The sequence below is a fragment of the Lissotriton vulgaris genome, chromosome 6 (assembly GCF_964263255.1).
Source record: "Lissotriton vulgaris chromosome 6, aLisVul1.2, whole genome shotgun sequence".
NCBI classification, from domain to species: domain Eukaryota; kingdom Metazoa; phylum Chordata; class Amphibia; order Caudata; family Salamandridae; genus Lissotriton; species Lissotriton vulgaris.
Window position 1 is genome coordinate 1,095,339,195 of NC_141694.1, and position 21,337 is coordinate 1,095,360,531.

Below are 21,337 nucleotides of genomic sequence, written 5' to 3' on the forward strand. Positions count from 1 at the left end.
CAGTTCTGCGCGTTGGAATTTCCAAGGCGGCACTCGCTCGGAGACGCTTTTCGTCGCGAGTGGAGTTGCGGTCTGTTGTACGCCTTTCCGCCTATACCACTTCTACCCAGAGTTCTGAAGAAGATCAAGCGCGACCGAGCACAAGTCATCCTTGTGGCTCCGGACTGGGCACGAAGGTACTGGTATCCCGAGCTTCTCAGTATGTCAGTCGATCCCCCGGTTCGTCTGCCTCTTCAGGAGGACCTTCTGTCGCAGTAACAGGGGACGGTCCTCCACCCGAACCTGTCCAGTCTCCAGCTCCATGCATGGAGATTGAGCGGCGACAGTTGAGGCCATTTGACTTGCCTCCTGAAGTTTGCAACATCATTCTGGCAGCCAGGCGTCCCTCCACAAAGTCGGTATACGCCTGCAGGTGGAACAGATTTGTGGCATGTTGCACAGCAAAGGCTGTGGATCCCCTCAATGCCCCTCTCTCTGAGGTTCTTCTCTTCCTTCTTTCTCTTGCCCAGCAGGGCTCTGCTCTGGGCACTGTCAAGGGCTATATTTCAGCTCTTTCAGCCTTTCTGAGGCTGCCTGACCAGCCTTCTTTGTTCAAGTCCCCTATCGTAAACAGATTCCTGAAGGGCATCACTCATACCTTTCCTCCTGTTCCCTTCGTGATGCCTCAGTGGGACTTGAACCTGGTTCTAACATTTCTGATGTGCGCTCCCTTTGAGCCACTTCACAACTGTCCACTTCGCCTTCTTTCTTTGAAGATTGCCTTCCTGGTAGCCATCACCTCTGCCAGGAGAGTGAGTGAGCTCCAGGCTCTCTTGTAAGCCTCCTTTCCTTTCAGTCCATCCTGACAAGGTTGTTTTGAGGACTAGGCCCTCCTTCTTGCCTAAGGTGGTCACGGCCTTCCACATTGGGCAGTCCATCACATTGCCCACCTTCTTTCCGCCTCCGCACCCCTCGATAGAGGAGGAGAGGCTCCACCGTCGGGACCCAAAACGTGAGCTCTCGTTCTATCTGGATCGCACACGCCAGTTCCGGGTGGATGATCAACTCTTTGTTGGGTACCCGGGCGCTAAGAAAGGGAAAGCGGTGCACAAGAGGACCATTTCTCGATGGATTATCATGTGCATCCAGGCTTGTTACCCTGTTGGGCTGAGGGCTCATTCCACTCGAGCCACGGCCACTACAACTGCCTTGGGCCGAGGTGTGCCCTTGCAGGACATTTGCCATGCAGCTACGTGGGCCCCGTTGCACACGTTTGCAAGGCACTACTGCCTGGACAGTCAAGTCCGGAGGGATGGCTACTTCGGCCGTTCCGTTCTCCAGGACTTTCTGGTGTAAATATTGGTTCGCAGATCCACCACCACGGGGATGGTATTGCTGGGGTATCTATTCTAAGGTAAGGAATCTATCACTAACGTGTCTCTTTCAGATGCACAAGTTACTACTTGTGTAACGATATATCTGCAAGAGACATTAGTTAGTGATAGATTCCTTACCGACCCACCCATCCTCCCCGTTCTGCGCACCGATATCTAGGGTTAAGGTCATCCCATTTCAGGGCCCTAGTTTCTTGGCACCAGTGTCGGTTTTTGTCATGGCTCTGCGCTTCTGGCGCGGAAAAGCTGTGGCTAAGAACTGACGTCAGCACGCGGAGGCGGCGTCTAAGTACTTCGACGACGTCATCACGGCACCCACGACGCCGACGACGGACGCGGAGCCGCAGACGACGCCTACCGACGCGCAAGGGTACTGCTACGCAAAACTTTCCGGATCCAGTCTGACGCCTGGGGATATTCTAAGGTAAGGAATCTATCACTAACTAATGTCTCTTACTGATATATTGTTACACAAGTAGTAACTTGTGCGTTAAGAAAACATGCATGGCTTAGGGTCTCAGGGTTCAAACAAGAAGTACAAACATCCTTATTGAACCAACCTTTTGATCAAAAAACACTTTTCGGCTCAGGTACAGATGAGACTTTAGAAAAGATGAAAAAAGACACAGAAACGGCTAAATCAATGGGAGCATTACAACAGCCAACTCAAAGGGGTGCCTTTCGTAGGTCCACCTATAGAGGCGGGTCAAAGAATACAGGCACAAGCCAGCAATCTACCTCTTTTACGCCAACATCACCCAGAGGGAATTCAAGAGGCAGTTACAGAGGTAACAACAACAAGGGTAGAGGTCGCGGAAATAACAACAACCGCAACTCCCCAACCCCAAAACAGTGACTTCATACAGCTCCCCCCAGACCATATAACACCGGTCGGGGGACGTCTATCACAGTTCCTACCTGTCTGGGAAAACATCACATCAGACAAGTGGGTGAGACAAATTATCCAACATGGTTATTGCCTAGAACTCCCAGCTACCCCACCAAACATCCCCCCCAGACAGCGTCCAATGAGTCAAGATCATCTAACATTGTTAAAACAGAACGTACTATCACTGCTACAAAAGCATGCTATAGAGAAGGTTTCAAAACATCAGCAAGGGACAGGAGTATACTCTCTATACTTCCTACTTCCCAAAAAAGATGGGTCTCTAAGACCAATTTTAGACCTCAGACCTCTCAATGCATACATAAATTCGGAACATTTCCACATGGTTGCGCTCCAACATGTACTTCCTTTACTGAAGAAAGGGGACTTTCTTTCTACACTGGATCTAAAAGACGCTTACTGTCACATCCCAATTCACAAAGCCCACAGAAAATACCTCAGGTTTGTAGTAGGACAACATTATCAGTTCAAAGTCCTTCCGTTTGGGGTCACAACAGCACCAAGGGTGTTCACAAAATGCCTAGCAGTAGTTGCAGCACATCTAAGAAGACAACAAATACATGTCTTCCCTTACATGGACGATTGGCTAATAAAAGCCAAGTCACAAGAAGAAAGTCTTCAAACACACACAAAAGACCATTCAATTGTTGCACCAGCTAGGGTTTACGGTGAACTACACAAAATCCCATCTACAACCAAACAAAGTTCAACAATATCTAGGGGTTACTATAGACACAGAAAGAGCCAAAGTATACCCCAATCCAATCAGGATCCAAACAATGATCACGTTGATCCAAAGATTTCAACCACAACACTCACTAACAGCTCGAGTGTTCATGCAGCTGTTAGGGATGATGTCCTCCTGCATACTGCTAATACCATATGCCAGACTACAAATGCGTCCACTGCAAGAATGTCTAGCAACACAGTGGAATCAGGCTCAAGGTCAGATTACTGATCTGGTGTTGGTAGATGACCGCACACATCGCTCTCTGAAGTGGTGGAACACAACAAACATTTCCAAGGGGCTTGTCGTTCCTAGAACCGATTCCACAAGTGATACTAACAGCAGATGCATCGCTCACCGGATGGGGAGCGCATATGGAGAAATATACAGTGCAGGGAAAATGGAGTGAACAGCAAAAAAGACTGCACATCAATTATCTGGAACTACTAGCAGTGTTTCTAGCATTAAAAGCTTTTCAAATGCAAATCCTCAACAAAGCAGTCCTGATCAGAACAGACAACATGACTGCAATGTATTATATTCAAAAACAGGGGGGACACACTCTCTCCAACTATCCAGACTAGCGCAGGACATTTGGAGATGGGCCATTCCTCAAAAGATCGATCTGTTAGCCGAACACCTACCAGGAGTTCAAAATCAGATAGCAGACATCCTAAGCAGAGAGTCAGAACAAATACACGAATGGGAACTGCACAACCAAATACTGCAGCCATTCTTCCAAACATGGGGACAACCAGAGATAGATCTATTTGCCACTCATCAGAACGCAAAATGCCAAATCTTCGCATCCAGGTACCCACACCACCTGTCCCAGGGCAATGCGTTATGGATAAATTGGTCCAACAAATTTGCTTACGCTTTTCCCCCTCTCCCACTAATTCCATTAGTGGTTCGAAAACTGCAACAACATTCAATGACAATGATACTAGTAGCACCCACGTGGGCAAGACAGCCGTGGTTCACCACGCTACTGCAACTCTCACAGGTGCCACATCAAAAGTTAAGAATATCACCCATGCACCTTACACAGAACTAAAGAGAAATAATGCACCCAGATCCCAAACAATTGAACCTAGTGATCTGGCTCCCGAGGTCATAGAATTTGGATACTTAGATTTACCTCCAAACTGTATGGAAATCATTAAGCAAGCAAGACATCCTACCACCAGAGCATGCTATGCAGCAAAGTGGAAAAGGTTTGCTGTATACTGTAACAGTAACAACATCAACCCTCTGGACGCATCCACTAAAGAGATTATTTGCTATTTACTACACTTGCAGCAATGTAACCTTGCTTACACCTCTATTAGAGTACATCTTGCAGCTGTAGCAGCGTACCTGCAAAACAGACAACATCTTTCCCTGTTTAAAGTGCCAGCAATAAAAGCTTTCATGGAAGGCCTCAAAAGAGTCATTCCACCAAGACTACCGCCTTCCCCAGTCTGGAATCTCAACATAGTACTTACCAGACTAATGGGACCACCTTTCGAACCTATGCAAAGGTATGAAATACAATTCCTCACATGGAAGGTGGCTTTTCTTATAGCTATTACTTCACTCAGAAGAGTAAGTGAATTGCAAGCATTCACAATACAAGAACCATTCCTGCAGTTACACCAAAATAAAGTGGTTCTTAGAACAAACCCAAAATTCTTTCCTAAAGTAATTTCAGCATTCCACATCAATCAGCCAGTGGAACTACCAGTCTTCTTTCCAAAACCACAGATGGTAGCAGAAAGGGCCCTACATACATTAGATGTCAAAAGGGCGATCTTGTACTACATAGAAAGAACACAAACTTTCAGAAAGACAAAACAACTATTTGTAGCGTTTTCTCCTACACATAAGGGCAATCCTATCTCTAAAGCAGGCATTGCCAGGTGGATTGTAAAATGTATACAAATATGCTACTTAAAAGCAAAAAGGACATTAAGTGTTCCTCCTAGAGCTCACTCTACACGTAAACTAGGAGCATCTATGGCATTCTTAGGAAACATTCCTCTAGATGGCCTATGCAAAGCAGCTACCTGGGTTACACCGTATACCTTCACAAAACACTACTGTGTCGATGTGCAGGCAACACAACAGGCTAGAGAGGGACAAGCTGTACTAAAAACCTTATTTCAGACTGTTGCAACAGACACTGGTAGGGAGATAACTGTTGTATAGTCTATTCATAAAAGTACCATCTGCAGCCCATATGCTTCGAACGGAATATGCTACTTACCAGAATGCATCTGTTCTTGGCATAGAGGGCTGCAGAGTGGTACATGCCCTCCCAGCCTCCCCGGAAACCTGTGTCTGTTCCAACACTATCTTATTTAGATGCACTTACATGGTCATTTCTATCTGTATTCTATCATACTACTCCATCTAACCCTACTATGGCAAAACAATCTAAGGATGGAGCCGATGCCCATGCGCACTAGCACCCAAAGGAGGAGTCATCAGTCTCGTGACGACAAAAGACTTCTCCAAGAGAAAAACTAGTGCAATCATCCGAGCCCAACACCAGATAGCGATCTATTTATAAATGTACCACTCTGCAGCCCTCTATGCCAAGAACAGATGCATACTGGTAAGTAACATATTCCTTATCTGCTATGACATGTCTTGTGTGTCTAGTGTGTGTGTGTGTGTGTGTGTGTGTGTGTGTGTGTGTGTGTGTGTGGGTGTGTGTGTGTGTGTGTGTGTGCGCGCGCGGTCAGTGGCTCTATGGCACATATGTTATAACAGGACTTGGTGTGTAGTGTGGCTGTGGTTGCTGTGACCAGTAGGATCCATTTTAGAAGGCTTGTGGTTTAACAGTGCACAGGATGGAGGGGGGAATACAACTCCCACAGACAGTGGAAAGTATTTTGTTTACATTCCTGTGACTCCGGCACTGTAGTGAGGAAAGATGGAGAAATGGCTGTCCTTAAAAAATCCATGAGGACTTTTTAGCAATGGATTATTGATTAGATTTCTTGAGCACTGCCATGTGATGGATGGTGGAGGGCTGAGGGGAAGTTAGCACATTCTGTTGTTCAGGGTGAGGGTGTTTCTAGGCCAATTTTTCCATTTTGACAGTCCCTGATTAGCACTCCGGTAACTCTGATAACAGCCAAGTGCAAATATCTCAGATTTCAGTGTGGATACTCCAGTTGAAGCCAGCATCATCACTACCGGCTGTGAGGTCCATCACCCTGCATAAAAGCTTTATCTGCACTACAGCCAGAAATTGCATTTGAAACAAAACTACCCAAAACTGATCCTGGAGTCTGACATTGGATCTACATCTCCTGTATGAATAGTGTGTGTAAATACCAGCATTAGCAAAGCTAAAATGGCTCACCTACGCAATGGCTATTGGGTTTGGCAATGTGGTTTAGCCATGTTGTATTCTAGTGTGGCTGCTGTTCATCATGGTTCACGGTTAGTGGTGTGGGGAGGGTGGGTTAGATTGGAGTAGAGTGGATTGACATGGATTGGGGTAGAGTGGAGTGCGGTACGTTAAAGTATAGTGGGGGTAGAATGGAGTGGGGGATATGGGGAGATTAGCATGGTATATTGGAGTGGAATAGATTGAATTAGGATAGATTATGGTGGAGTGGAGTGGGGTAGAGTGAAGTAGATTGGGGATGAGTGGAGTGGGGTAGATTTGGGTGAAGTGGGGTAGACTGGGTGGATTGGAGTGGACAGATCGGAGTGAGGTAGATTTGGGTACAGTTTGGGGTGGAGTGGAGCATATTGGGTGGGGTATAGTAGGGTAGAAATGAGTGGAGTATGGCAGATTGGGCAGTTGGGTTGATTGGATTGAAGTGGTTTTGGATAGATGGGGATGGGGCGGGGTACACTGGACTGGACTGGACTGGAGTGGGGTGGTGTGGCATAGATTGGGCTATTGAGGGGTACAGTGGAGCAGAGTGGATTCGAGCAGTGTGGATTGGAGCAGAGTGGATTTGAGCAGGGTAGGGTGGAGTGGGGTAGGTTTGAGGGGTAGGTTTTGGGTGGAGTGGGGTAGAGTGGAGGTAGGTAGATTGGGATATAGCGGGGTACAGTGGAACAGAGTTGATTGGAGTGGGGTAGATTGGAGTGGTGTGGTGCAGATTGGAATGGGGTGGATTGGGGTAGATTTTAGTGGAGTAGACTGGTAGGTCAGATTGGGGTGGGGTAGATTGGGGAGATTTTAGTGTAGTAGACTGGAGTAGGTCAGATTGGAGTGGGGTAGATTGGAGTGGGGTAGATTGATTCCAATGTTGGATTTAATGTAAAATGCACTTAGAGGGCATCTTAGAGATGCCCCCTGAAAAACGACCAGCCTTGGTGTGGTTCCTGAATGGCTGCCCACCATTTGCCACCACCAGGCAGATTTCTGGACCCCTGGGTAGAGAGCCTCCTTTCTCTGGGTTTAGAAACAATGCCTGGGCAGAGGTGTCATGCCTTCTCCCTCAGGATGGGCTGGGCCCACGAAAGGGGAGGCTTCAAAGGCCTGCCACCTTTGGAAGCTGCCCCTGCCTTTAGTTGCCCCCAGCAGCTGTCTCCCATCGGTTCTGGCTCCCACTTTGGGCGGGAGAATCAGCAGGAAAACCAAGCTAGGAAGAGAGGTGTTCTCACCTTTGCCAACCCCCTACCCCTCAGGTAGGGGAGGGGAGGTGAAGCACACATCTCAGTCCCCTTCATCTTGAAGATGAGGGGACTCAGCCAATTAGGAAGAGACTCATGCCCTCTCCCACTGGAGGGTGCATAATAGGTGGTGTACCCATCCCAAGGAAGGGACCCATTGATCCCAACCAGCACACCTCTTTAAAGCCCCAAAATCTAGTAATTATGAGCAACACTGAACATTGCCTCCGCCAATTAGAGGAAGAAAAAATAAGGATCAAAGAGCTATGCTGACCTAGGAATTAAGAGGACACCTACTGCCTTGGCCCCCAGCCCTACCAGTCTGTCTCGTCTACGACCTGCCTACAGCAAGAACCCTGGCGAGTCCAGCAGCCAGCAACCCCCAGAGCCCGGAGGACCTGCCCTGCCCTGCCCTGCAACCCTCTTACAGACTCTACCGTGAGCACTGCATTTGCTCAAACAAAGACTCGTCCTCAGAATCAGGATTCCGGCGCCCCTGCTGTTCTGCACCACTCTGCACCTGGCACCTACGCCCCGAGTTTGAGTGGTTCAACATCACAAGGAGGTCTCCCCAGCAATCATGACCTGGGATATGGCGATCCCAACCTCCCTCAAGCTTCGAGACAACGCCTGCAGCCTCAACCTGAAGGACCCACCGCAACCAGAGCTGGTAAGAAAACCGGATGCCAGAAGACACCCCTGCACCCGATACCCCATGGCCTTGGGTGGCTCAACCAACGGTGTCCAGACATCCCCCAAGAACCCAACTTACCTCTCCAGCTGATGATCGCCTTTTGGATGTCTCCCTGCCCGAGCCTGCAGCAAACTTGCCAACCGAAGATCTCCATTCAAAACACAGGGTCCCAACGTCCTTTTTGCTCCCTGCTGCCCCAGTGCCGCTGGTGGTGCAGCTCCTGTGTTGGTCGTTTGCGCCTGCAGTGCTGACCTTTACCCTAGGAGCTTTGCTCCCACACCAGAGTGACCTGCTTGTCAGCAGTCCCTAACTGAAGGCCCCCTTAATCCCCTTGGCTAACATTGGGCCCCTTCCCCACTGCAACCTGCTGCCCCAGTACGCTGGTAGTTTAACTCGAGTGCCCAGCTAGACTTTGGGGAACTTTGGTCCTAATCCCCAAAACTCCCTCTCGTAAGTAGTGTACTTACGTGAGAAACCGCTAATTATTTTTCTACCATAGGAACCCATGGTGAGAGTTTTTGGGCCTAAAATGTTGTTGAACTGATGTCTGTATGTAGAAAAGAGAACTAAACTGCAAACATATAAAAAGTCTTACTTACCTTGCAGATCCTAAGGTGTGGTATCTAGACCTACTGCTCCCTGTACTCAAAGTAATCTGAAAGTAACTAAAAAGTAATCTGGTAGTAATTACTGAGTTATTTAAACTGCTTCTAGAGCATATCCAAACCTGTAATGATTGCAACTTCAACCACAACTGCCTTTCCTTGAACAGTCTTGCATTTGAGAGTATATTCTACTTACCTGTGCCTAGTCCTGCTTGGTTCTAAAATAAAACCCAAGTATACCTTTGTTCAATACTTACCTAATTGGGCTAGGTTCTGTCTGTCAGTGTGTCATCAGTCCTTGATTGAGTGAATACAATAAATGCTTAACACACCCTCTGGATAAGCCCAACTGCTCACCCACACTGCCACAAGAACTTACCCAATTTAGGCTTTTCTATACCACTGGGGACTCCCTGGACTCTGTGCACACTGTAACTTACTTTGGTGTAGTAAATACAGAGCCAGCTTCCTCCAGTATCTACCAGAAAGGGCGTTATCAAACGAATGAAACCTGTTTTCCTGGTCAAAAGTATGTCTTCCTACAGTTTCTTTACCGTCCTGCACTTTACTGTCGTCCCCTTGTGTAATTGGGTAATCTATCCTAAGATGCCAATGTATGTAATAGTATTTTCACTGTTATTGGCAAGCACTCTTGGTTTTTCTATGCATGCCTCACAATGTTTCATTTTTATCTAGTTTCTTGAGTGTGTGAGTTATAAGGGTATCAAAGTTGGCTGACAATTGGTATTGATAAATCTTTGCCTAAGTATGTGGGTGTTGTTTCGTTATATAGTCTGCAAACCAAATCCTTTCTAATCGCACAAACTGTTGGTAGATAAGATAATTCTGGCATACAATGGTAGTATTTGTTCAGATCACACAATGTAGTATCGTTAAGAGGGAAAGCTAGAATTTTATAGCCCATGTGACCTGATTTCATAGCGTGTAAATTAGCCATTTTTGTAGATGACTCCTTTCATGGTTTGTTGGTTTCTTTGTGTGATTCAATATCCCGTAAACATTCCGCTCTCCTCTTTCAGAATTCGCGGCCTGAATTCATATCTGCCATTGAAGACTGTGAATACACATTTGTGTGGTTCTCTGCAGCAGCATGTGCTTTACAAAGCAATGAAACCAATGACTGCAAGGCGACAAACCCAGTTACAGGTACACGTGTCCCCCACCTCCTACATCACTTCAAATTGTTGGTGTCTTTCCGTGAATTTAAAAAGTTACAAATGTGTTGAATTTGATGGCTAACTTAAAAGGGAATGTTCAGTTCGGTACACTCATATATATTAATGCTGATTATTCACTTTTATTCAAGTTGAATAAACTTTTTTGAGCCAATGTAAGCATTATGAAGGAACTCCCCTACCTGGAGCAATATAAGCGCATGCTAGTCAGCAAGTCATTTATTCGACACGTTTGCACCACATTTCTTACCTGGAGCCTCGGAAAGCAGCATATCTGAGAGAAACAGGTTAGTATTAGATTCCTTACCTTAGAATATCCCCAGGCGTCAGACTGGATCTGGAAAATTTTGCGTAGCAGTACCCCTGTGCGTCGGTAGGCGTTGTCTGCGGCTCCACGTCCATCGTCGGCGTCGTTGGCGCCGGGATGACGTCGTCGGAGTACTTAGACGCTGCCCTCCCGCGCTGACGTCAGTTCTTCTTTTTTCCACGCCAGCAAGCGCAGGTCCGTAGAAAGCGGTACCCTTTAGTCACTTTTTGACAAAGGTTTTTCGATCCTTTTTGGATCCGTTTCGAGTCGTATGACTCCATCGGTGCCGGTAGGGATGCCCGGGTTCAAACCCTGTGCCGACTGTAGCCGACGGATGTCGGTTACCGACCCCCATCGCCGGTGCCTATATTGCCTGGGGCCCGACCACGATGACAAGTTGTGCCCCGTCTGTTGGGCCTTGACGTCGAAGGCTAGGCGGGTGCGGTCCCGTAAGCGCCTCGAGCTCCGGCAGTCGGCCCCACGCCGTTCGAGGTCCCGGTCCGGAAGGAGGTCGAGGGACCGGTCACGGGGCCGGAGTCATCACAGCTCGGCTAGTCGACACCACTCGTCTGGCTCCAAGTCCTCAGGTAAGAGGTACAAGAAGTCGAAGAGGCTACAACGCTCTTCTGACTCTCCCGCGACGCGGCCTGGGGTTCGGGTGACACCGCCCACGCAGCTCCGCGGGAGCCGCAGGCGTCGCAGCCTGCTCCACACCCGCCGGTCCCTGGGCAGAACGCGACGCCAGAGGAGATCGAAGCCTTCCTCATGGCCATGAGGTCGCTCTTTCCTCTTTCGGGTTCTGCAGCGCCTTCGGGCCAAGCTGCCCCGACAAGGAGCCGAAGCGGGCCGGGTGCTTCGGCCCCGGCGCCGTTGGGTGCTTCGGCCCCGGCGCCGTTGCGACTTCAGTCCCGGCACCGCAAGGCCCCACTGGATCCGGTTCCGGATCCTGGTTGCCGCTGGTCGGCCTTACGACCCCGCCAGCGTCGGCCCCTAGGGTTTCATCCCCGGCGTCGTCTCTGCATGACGCCGTCCCTGGTCCACCCCTTGGTCCGGATTCGGCGTCGGAGCAGCGTCGCTCGACGCCGCATTCAGCTCCTTCCGAAGAGGAATTCTTCGAAGATCTGGGTTCATCCTTTATCCCTGAATTTCAGGACATGGACGATGAGGGAGACTGTGGAGGGGAGGGGTTAGGGGGGGGGGGGTTCTGAGGACCCCCTGGCATGTGAGTGCCAGTCATTTCAGGACTGGACACAGGAACTCGGGGAACCCAGTGGCCTAGATACCTCCCCAGACACTGGTTTTGTCTCCCCTCCTACTGTGGCTACGGAGGAGGGGGCTGCTTATAGTATGGTGCTGATGAGGGCAGCCAAAGCCTTGGCTCTTGAGCTCCCCGTCGCAACGGTGAGGTCTAACATCCTCACGGAGGTCTTTAAACTGCAGGTAAGCTCCCCAGAGCCTCTACTGCCATTTAATGAGGCTCTCACAGACGTCCTGTTGGGCACTTGGTCCAGGCCCACTACAGGTCCCCCTGTAGATAGGAACGTCGCTAGGCGCAACCGCCCAGCTCCGGGCCACCTTAGTTTCTTGTCCACCCACCCCACCCCCAAGAGCCTGGTTATCCAGGCCTCTACTTCCCAATCTGCATTCCCGACTGCACCACCAGATCGGGAATCCAAGAGGTATGAACAATTCGGAAAGAAGATGTTCTCCTCCCTTAGTTTGGGGTTGCGGTCGGTCAACACCGCGTGCCTCTTTGGCCGTTACGCCCACTCTCTGTGGGATACGGTTGGAGCCGTGCTGCCCGAGTGACCGGATGGAGCCCGGCCGAAACTCGCTCAAGTCCTCGCGGTGGGAAGGGATGCAGCGCAGTTCTCTATAAGATGTGGACTGGACACCACAGACTCTTTAGGAAGAGCGATTTCCACGTCTGGCGGTTCGCCACCACTCCTGGCTGAGGTCCGCCAACTTTTCGGCCAATGTCCAAAACACCCTTATGGACATGCCGTTCGATAGCAGCCACCTCTTCGGTGGCAAGGCAGGTCATGCGCTGGAACGCTTTAAGGGCTCCAGGTCTAAGGCCAAGTCCTTGGGCCTGTCGGCTATGCACCAGCAATCTTCGGCCCAGCGCTCCTTTCGTGGCCACGGAAGGGGTGCTCCCACACGTCCTGCCAGCCACGGGCCGCAGACTAACATTCAGTGCGGTGGCGGACGTGGTTACCTTTGCGGCAGTAACAGGGGACAACGGCGCGGCCAGTCCACATCTGCCCCCTCAGCATCTGCCTCAAGGCCTTCCTAGTCCGAGCTTTCAGGCCCATTTGACGTCAATGGGGGGCAGGGTTCGCCATCTCCTCCTCCACTGGCGCACCATCACATCGGACAGGTGGGTACTGCAAATCGTCCGAAGGGGCTACTCCCTCCCCTTCGAGGCGACCCCTCCAGCCATGCTACCGCAGTACCACAGCGTGTCGGGGGATCACTTGCAACTTCTGCAAGAGGAAGTTTCGGTCCTCTTGGCCAAGGGGGCCATTGAGCGCGTTCCTGGGCCTGAAGTAGGACGTTGTTGTTACTCCCACTACTACTTTCTGGTTCCCAAGAAGGGCAAAGGGGGCCTACACTCTATCTTGGACCTAAGGAACGTCAACGGCTTCCTCCGGAAGGAGAAGTTCAAGATGCTGACTTTTGCTCAGGTCTTATCTGCCCAGGACCCGGGAAACTGGATGGTAGCGTTGGACTTGCAGGACGCATATTTTCACATCTCCGTCCTGCCGGCCCACCGGTGCTACCTGCGGTTCACGGTAGGCCACAAGCACTTTCGGTTTACCAGGCTCCCCTTCGGTCTTACCAGCGCCCCACGGGTGTCCACGAAAGTGATGGCGGTGGTCGCAGCTCATCTGCGCATGTTAGGGGTTTCAGTCTTCCCCTACCTTGACGACTGGTTGTTGAAGGCTGGCTCGCCCCAGACAGTGGTCAGCCCCCTCCAGACTACGGCTGACCTCCTGCACCTGCTGGGGTTCTCCATCAATGTGCCGAAGTCTCACCTGTGTCCCTCTCAGAAGCTCCTCTTCATCGGAGCGGTTCTAGACTCGGAGCAGTTTCGGGTTTATCCTCCCGAACAGCAGATTCGGGCTATTCAGGCTCTGATTCCGATCTTTCAGCCGTTATCCTGAGTCTCGGTCAGGTTGACGCTGCGCATTCTGGGGCTGATGGCCTCCTGCATCCTTCTGGTGCATCATGCCAGATGGCTGATGCGGGCTCTGCAGTGGGACCTGAAGTTTCAGTGGGCCCAGCATCAGGGCAACTTGTCCAACCATGTCTTGATCTCGGAGGGCACTGCAAGACGGTTGCAGTGGTGGCTCACGGACCGTGATTGGGTCCGCGGCAGATCCCTCTCCCTACCCCAACCAGAGCACGTAGTTGTGACGGACGCGTCCCTCTAGGGCTGGGGGGGGGGCCACATGGGAGAGGCGGAGATCAGAGGCCTCTGGTGTCCGGCGGAGTCCCGGCTCCACATCAACCTTCTGGTGCTGCGGGCGATCCGGCTTGCACTGAAGGCAATCCTTCCCTCTGTCCGGGGGAGTGTAGTGCAGGTGTTCACGGACAACACCACCGCCATGTGGTACTGCAAGAAACAGGGCGGGGTGGGGTCGTGGACCCTATGCCAGGAGGCTCTGCGCCTCTGGCAGTGGCTGGAACATTAGGGCGGGACCCTGGTGGTTCAACACCTGGCAGGTTCCCTGAACGCTAGGGCGGATGAACTCAGCCGCCGGTGCATGATGGATCACAAATGGCGTCTGAACTCTGACGTGGCGCAAGGTCTCTTTCAGCAGTGGGGAGAGCCTTGGTTAGATCTATTCTCCACAGAAGAGAACGCGCAATGTCATCAGTTCTGCGCGTTGAAATTTCCAAGGCGGCACTCGCTCGGAGACGCTTTTCGTCGCGAGTGGAGTTGCGGTATGTTGTACGCCTTTCCGCCTATACCACTTCTGCCCAGAGTGCTGAAGGAGATCCGGCGCGACCGGGCCCAAGTCATCCTTGTGTCTCCGGACTGGGCACAAAGATACTGGTATCCTGAGCTACTCAGCATGTCAGTCGATCCCCCGATTCGTCTGCCTCTTCAGGTGGATCTTCTGTTGCAGCAGCAGGGGACAGTCCTCCACCCGAACCTGTCCAGCCTCCACCTCCATGCATGGAGATTGAGCGGTGACAGTGGAGGCCATTAGTTTGACTTGCCTCCTGAAGTCTGTGATGTGATTCTGGCAGCCAGGCGTCCCTCCACAAAATTGGTATACGCCTGCAGGTGGAACAAATTTGTGGCATGGTGCACAGCAAAGGCTGTGGATCTGCTCTCTGCCGTCCTTTCAGAGGTTCTCCTCTTTCTTCTTTCTCTTGCCCAGCAGGGCTCTGCTCTGGGCACTATCAAAGGCTACCTCTGCCATTTCCGCCTTCTAAAGGTTCCCTGATCAGCCTTCTTTGTTTAAGTCCCCAGTTGTAAATAAGTTCTTGAAGGCAATCACTCGTATGTTTCCTCCTGATCCTTTCGTGATGCCTCAGTGGGACTTGAACCTCTGACTTATCTGATGTGCACTCCCTTCTAGCCACTTCATAACTGTCTTCGTCTCCTTACTCTTAAGACTGAATTCCTGGTTGCCATCACCTCTGCCAGGAGATTGAGTGAGCTCCAGGTTCTTTCTTCTCAACCTCCTTTCCTTTCTGTCCATCCGGACAAAGTTGTGTTGCGGAGGCGACCCTGTTTCCTGCCCAAGGTAGTCACAGCCTTCCACATCGGACAGTCCATCACCTTACCCACCTTCTTTCCGCCTCCGCATTCCTCGAAAGAGGAAGAGAGGCTCCACCGTCTGGACCCAAAACGTGCGCTCTCATATTATCTGGATCGCACACGCCAGTCCAGAGTGGATGACCAACTCTTTGTTGGTTACGTGGGCGCTAAGAAGGGACGGGCGGTGCACAAACGGACCATTTCTCTGATGGGTTGTCTTGTGCATCAAGGCTTGTTATTCACTGGCTAAAAATGAGCCTCCTGCTGTGCTCGTGGCCATTGCACTCAGGCCACGCAGGCTACTACTGCCCTGGGTCGGGGAGTCCCCTTGCAGGACATCTATCAGGCAGCTACGTGGGCCTCGCTGCACATGCTCGCAAGACACTACTGCCTGGACAGCCAAGTCCGGAGAGATGGCTTTTTCGGCCGTTCCGTTCTCCAGGACTTTCTGGTGTGATATTTGGTTCGCAGACCCACCACCGGGTTTGGTATTGCTGGGGTATCTATTCTAAGGTAAGGAATCTAATACCAACCTAATTCTTTCAGATGCACAAGTTACTTACCTTCGTTACCGATATATCTGTAAAAAACAGTAGTTAGTATTAGATTCCTTACCGCCCAACCCATCCTCCCCGTTCTGCGAACCGATATCTAGGGTTAAGGTCATCCCCTTTCAGGGCCCTAGTTTTCATGGCACCAGTGTTGGTTTTTATCATGGCTCTGTGTTTCTGGCGCGGAAAAGCTGTGTATAAGAACTGACGTCAGCGCCCGAGAGCTGCGTCTAAGTACTCTGACGTCATTCTGGCGCCAACGACGACTGGCGCAGAGCCGCAGATGACGCCTACCAATGCGCAGGGGTACTGCTACGCAAAATTTTCCGGATCCAGTCTGACGCCTGAGGATATTCTAAGTGAAGGAATCTAATACTAACTACTGTTTCTTATAGATATATCGTTACCGAAGGTAAGTAACTTGTGCATTAATGCCTGATATAACACCTGCCTATCCTGGGGCTCATCTGTGGAAACCTGGGTCATTACGTGCCCCAGTCTGACTACATTCACCCCTAATTACTAAGCCTCGGCAGTAAATTCAGTTCCGCACGCGGAATTTGGGTAATTTCGCGTTCCGGGGAGAACGCGGAATCGCCTAAAAATCTGTGACTTTGCGTATTTTTGGCTTGTTCGCGCTTTCAAAATGCGTGTTCGCAAGATATATCCCACCGAGCAAACAAACAGTGTTCGCTAACAGGAAAAAAGCATTGCAAATGGACAGAACAAGCAATTCCGCGTGTTCGCTGAACTTTCGCAGAGATTTTTTACCATTTCGCGGAGCTTTGCGTAGCTTGACTATGTAAATTCCGCCCACCCCTACTAATTACCACAACTCCCTTCTCCTGCAGGGTGATAGTGATAGTTTTTGCAGTGTGTGGATTAAGACACTCTCTCCCTCTCTTTGCCAGGGGCGCAGCTACAAGGGTAGAAATTCGAGTCAGGATGCATAGGGCTGTTTGGCCAAAGACAACAGAGTCCTAATACCCAAATAAAAATACGATTCTTCTAGCATAGGATGGGGTGATGCATCTAATCTAGGTTGGAGCCCTGGAACCTAGTTATAAAGAAATTTGGAGGTAGGGATGATGTATGTGTTGCAAAGCAGTTGTAGTATTCAAGCTTAATCCGTTAATTTAATAACTATTAATTTAAGAAAAGATAAATATGTCCAGTTCATATGGTGCAAAACTTTATTTTTTGGTTGTAGTACGGCAACTGTGTTCATGTTTTGTTTTCTGCAATCAGCCATGCCCAACTATTGCACGGTCAGGGAAAATTTTTAAACTATCAGTCAACACGTGTTTCACTGTGTTTAGCGGCGCGCAGGCCTAGGTTTTTTTCAGAGCTGTAGTCATATCAGTCGTCTAGTGGAACATATATTTGGACATATTGGAGAAATAATCGTAATAAAGATAAACACTCAAAAAATATTGGGAGCGAGACAAATAAAATTTCACTTAAAGCGATGGATGTAATAATTACCTAACAATCAAGGACAGACCTGAAAATCCTAATATAGACAGGCACGGTTGGTACTCCGGGTAAGTCCCTCTGTGAGACCCCAGGCCGGTGCCGACCTCCCCAGTCGCCGCGTCCTCCAGCGGCCGACAGCGATAGGGCCAGGCCCCGTGTAGCAGTCCAGGCACCCACACCAGGGCTAACCCACTCAGACGCAGAACCCTTTGCTCCCTTCGCAGTTGACGAAGCCCCACTGACCGTCCGTCCTACGGGCAGCGAAGAACCTGTGGGCCTCACACCAGGCCGTAAAACGCTGCTGCGCCTATGCCGGCCGTCCCTGGTGCCACGTGGAGTTGCGGCCTCTCTGGAGATTGAGGGCCCCTGAACCAATTGGGGGACCCCTCACAGCCCTTGAAGGTCCTCCAGGTATCGGGCTCTCATAGTGCCGGCTCCGCTGTCCTTTGCACCGGGCCAGGGGTCGCGGAGGGATGGCAGGTCGTGTCAAGAATTTCGGCCAGGAAGGCCGCAAAGCACCAGCCTCAATTAGCGGCCGCCGGCTCTCGGAAGTTGCCCGATCCCCGGGCACTGCACACAACAGGGGGCTCGCGAGACTCTGCCCGGGATGCTGTGTGTGGCCGCTTCTCAGCGGGGTCCTCCAGCTGCTCCAGAGCAGGCTCCGGCTGTCCGCACCTCAATGCTGCAGACTGGTCGGGTGCGGGAGGTTGAAGCAGCCCGACCGGCCAGAAGCAACGGCGGCCGTCGACCCAGGCCTCCTCCCGCTATGCCGTGGATCGGCAGGTCTCTCGCACCGGGAGGCTGTAAAAAACACACCACTCTCTCCCGGTAGGCGACGGGCGCCTGTGGGCACAAGATCGAGCCCGGTGGCGGTCTCCGGAGGTAGCTACACAATGTTCTGCAAATCGTTGCGCCAGAGGGACACAAAGGTGCATCTCACTCCGTCACCATTTTGGCCACGCCCCCGAGCATGATCCTCTTTTTATGTTGGGGACACAGGAACTGTTGGAGATGTATCTCCTGAGGTTGAGATGTGTAAAAAAAAAAGGCACCATTTTAGGGCGGTGAGATTGAATAGCGGAACACTTAGTGGGTGTGCATAAGAATTTAAACCTTAAAAGGTGAAATCTAGCATTACTAGACATCCCCTTATGGTATCCTAGTATCTTATGCGAGTCCCTATCTGCAGTTGAGTCTTTGATCATACGTTCCCATCTGACACATATTGTCAATAGGTTGTGTATCCTGTCCCCCAGTAACGCCCTATAGAATACAGAGCCATAGCTTCCCGTAGCTCCATCATTTTCAACAAAAAGGTGGTCCCTATGGGGGAAGTGTAGATCTTGGCTTCCATGGCAATGTGTCAGGAAGGGGATACAAACACCTCTAACACAAATAACTTAGCATTACATAGTTATCCTTTTATATTATTTTACTAACTTTTTCTTTGATTGTTGACAGTCAGAAGAAAAACTTATATCTGCTCTACCGAGCACAAGGTGCTCCAAAAACATAAGGTGGGGGGGGGGGGGGTGTGACGGCGCAGTGAAAGTAACTATTAGTGCAGAAAGTGCATACGTTCTATGTGCATAAATTTATATGTGTGGCTGATAGGGATAATAGAGTGATAGAGATCAATGCCTGCTGATCTCTAAAAGATGGTACAAAAGGGGGTGGTAATGGACAGAGCATCTGAACCAATCAAACACTCACACCCAGTCAAAAGATCTGGGTTTAATCCATCACCGTTCTTTAGCCCACTCTGCCACCCCAGTTCAGACATGGCTATATGCAAATCAGTCTGACCCTGTGCCTCATGGGAACAGTTTAGTCGAACTGTCAAGCCATGTCTTCCCTGGACCGGAAACAAGCTTCCGAGGACTGGTTTCTGGCATTCCAGCCGTCTTCAGCCCGGCTTGCTTGAATCCAGTGGCAAAGTAAGCAAGGGACTCACGTCTGAGCATACCCTGCCACACTTATGGCGGCCAGCCGAACTGCTAAGCCATGTCTTCCCTGTCATTCTTGTAGAGGTTGCCCATCCTGCAACATGCATCCTCCGTCCATTCTGCTTTTTTTCCAATTCTGGCCAAGGTGTGGAATCCTGCGTACTAGCCCAGAATGGGGTGCCCCTCACTTCATATTTACAGTAATCTTCTCAAACCTGAGACATCAGCCGTATCAAGTATGGGGTTGCCCGAGAATTGTTTTGTGAAGTCAGGTAATTCGTCCGTGGAAAAATTGCAAATTTTCTAATTTCTCAAGCTCTTTTTTGTAAAGCACGTCTAAGAATATGTCAGTGCTTTGATAGGTTTGAATGTTTCAAAGAATGTTTTTGCCTTTCATGGTATAAGTTTTCCACTATTCCACCCTTTAATCCCTCAACCCTCCTAACACTCCTTAAACATGATCATCCCCTGCTTGTTTCATCAAGTTGTATTGATGTGTTACCTACAATAAGGTGACTGTTAGGAAATTTCTGCTCACACCTCAACTCTTACCAACCAAGATACAAAATACCACCCTGCTCTTGTTTTCCCAATGCCCATCCCCCTCGAGTCCGAGTAAAGAGTGATATATTGTGAATTTCTCGGTCTCCTAAGGTGACGATAACAAGGTTATGCCGGTTGATATCTGTGACTGCCCCTGTATAAACCATGGCTAACAATAATTTGAATATGAAATTTGAATAGGCAACTGTCAAACTATTTCCAAACTTCTCCCTTTTAGGTGGTTAGATCCTCTTTTTGAGTTTATAACTCCTCAATGGTGTGCAAGAGTATGACACATGCACGAATCAGCATTCACTATATGACTACGTGTCCTATTAACAAAGGTAGTTTTACTCTTACACTTTTGAGTAACTTTACTACTTTTGGCTATTCACCTTTTATGAGTCTCCTCCTACAGGGTAGTGACATCCTCATGGACTTCCGGGGTAGTGGCTTGTTGCTACTGGGGGAGGCCACCTGCATCGAACACAGCTTTCGGTGTGGTGGCTGTTCGACATTGTGGTCGGCGATCTTAGTTTGCCTCCCCGGCTGCAGTGGGAGTGGCTACGGGGTACCGGGGTGACTGCAGCCCCTGAGCGTGCTGGGGTGGCTGTGCAAGACCACCCGCTGGGCTGAAGATTCGGCGGTGGCGACTCAAGGTCAGTGGGCACTGCTGACTGCCTCCGCCTGCGCTGCCCTGCCTTCCTGCTGACGACCACCGAGACCAGGCTGCAGCGGTGAGCAGCTACCTATCCATGCATGGCTGAGGCGGAATTGAAGAGCCAGCAGAGTGAATACTGCCCTTAGAGCAAGTTAGTGCAGGAGAACTTGGTGGGGGAGGCTATTGATGAGCGCGTGCCCCTGCCAGACTATGCCTCATTAGTACTTGCCACCCTGGTGACTTACCTTCCACATCGGCCTTGGAATGTCTGCATTGCATCCTGCCTGGGTTCCCCTGAAACCCGCCTGCACAGTAGGCATTATTGACATTAGGTGTGGGGAGCCCTTTGGCGACAGCGCCCCCCCCCCCCCCCCCCACCAGACTGTGCAGCGGCTGTCACTGGAGGACCCATTTTGCTTGTTTGCCTCAGGCGGCCTACCTTGTGCCCTTCCTCAGCATTCCTGGTACCCTGGGTTGCCTGTAGAGCGGGCGCTTTTGAGCTGAGAAGGCTCATCTAAGTCCCTGCATTGCAACAAGACCAAGGCGAGGAGTGTTGCGGCGACAAGCTACCAATGTGGGCCCCACCCTGCTTGTGCAGAACTAGCGGTTCCTGTGCTCGCCTCGGCTTGACAGCCTTGCTGTGAGACCTTTGCTCAGGCTCCTTTACTGTTCTGCTCTGTCAGAGGGACAAGCTGGGGTCAGATACAGGATCTTCTACGGGTCTGACTAGAGGCCGGGTCCCCTGGGATTACTACCTATGTTACTGACTATAGCCCCCAGGCTCCTTCCCTGCCGGGAAGCAGGGAACTATTGTCATTGACATTTATTCTGAACATATTATATTGAAACTGAAGCTATGGTTAGGCGAAAAAATATACTGGCCCCAAATCCTACCAGTTCAACATTGAATGTTTTTTGCGTAAGGCCATGGGTGTAATCAGTAAGAAA

The 21,337-nt window shown here is 50.4% G+C and overlaps 1 protein-coding gene across 1 annotated transcript in view; it reads left to right on the top strand.

The window, feature by feature from the left end:
- IGF2R (insulin like growth factor 2 receptor) overlaps positions 1-21,337 on the top strand; it is a 1,757,136-nt gene that overhangs the window by 1,050,386 nt on the left and 685,413 nt on the right. Inside the window, exon 32 of the mRNA XM_086927157.1 lies at positions 9,973-10,099. Within this exon, the coding sequence (XP_086783283.1) occupies positions 9,973-10,099 (127 nt within the window). The remainder of the gene's footprint in view (positions 1-9,972; positions 10,100-21,337) is intronic.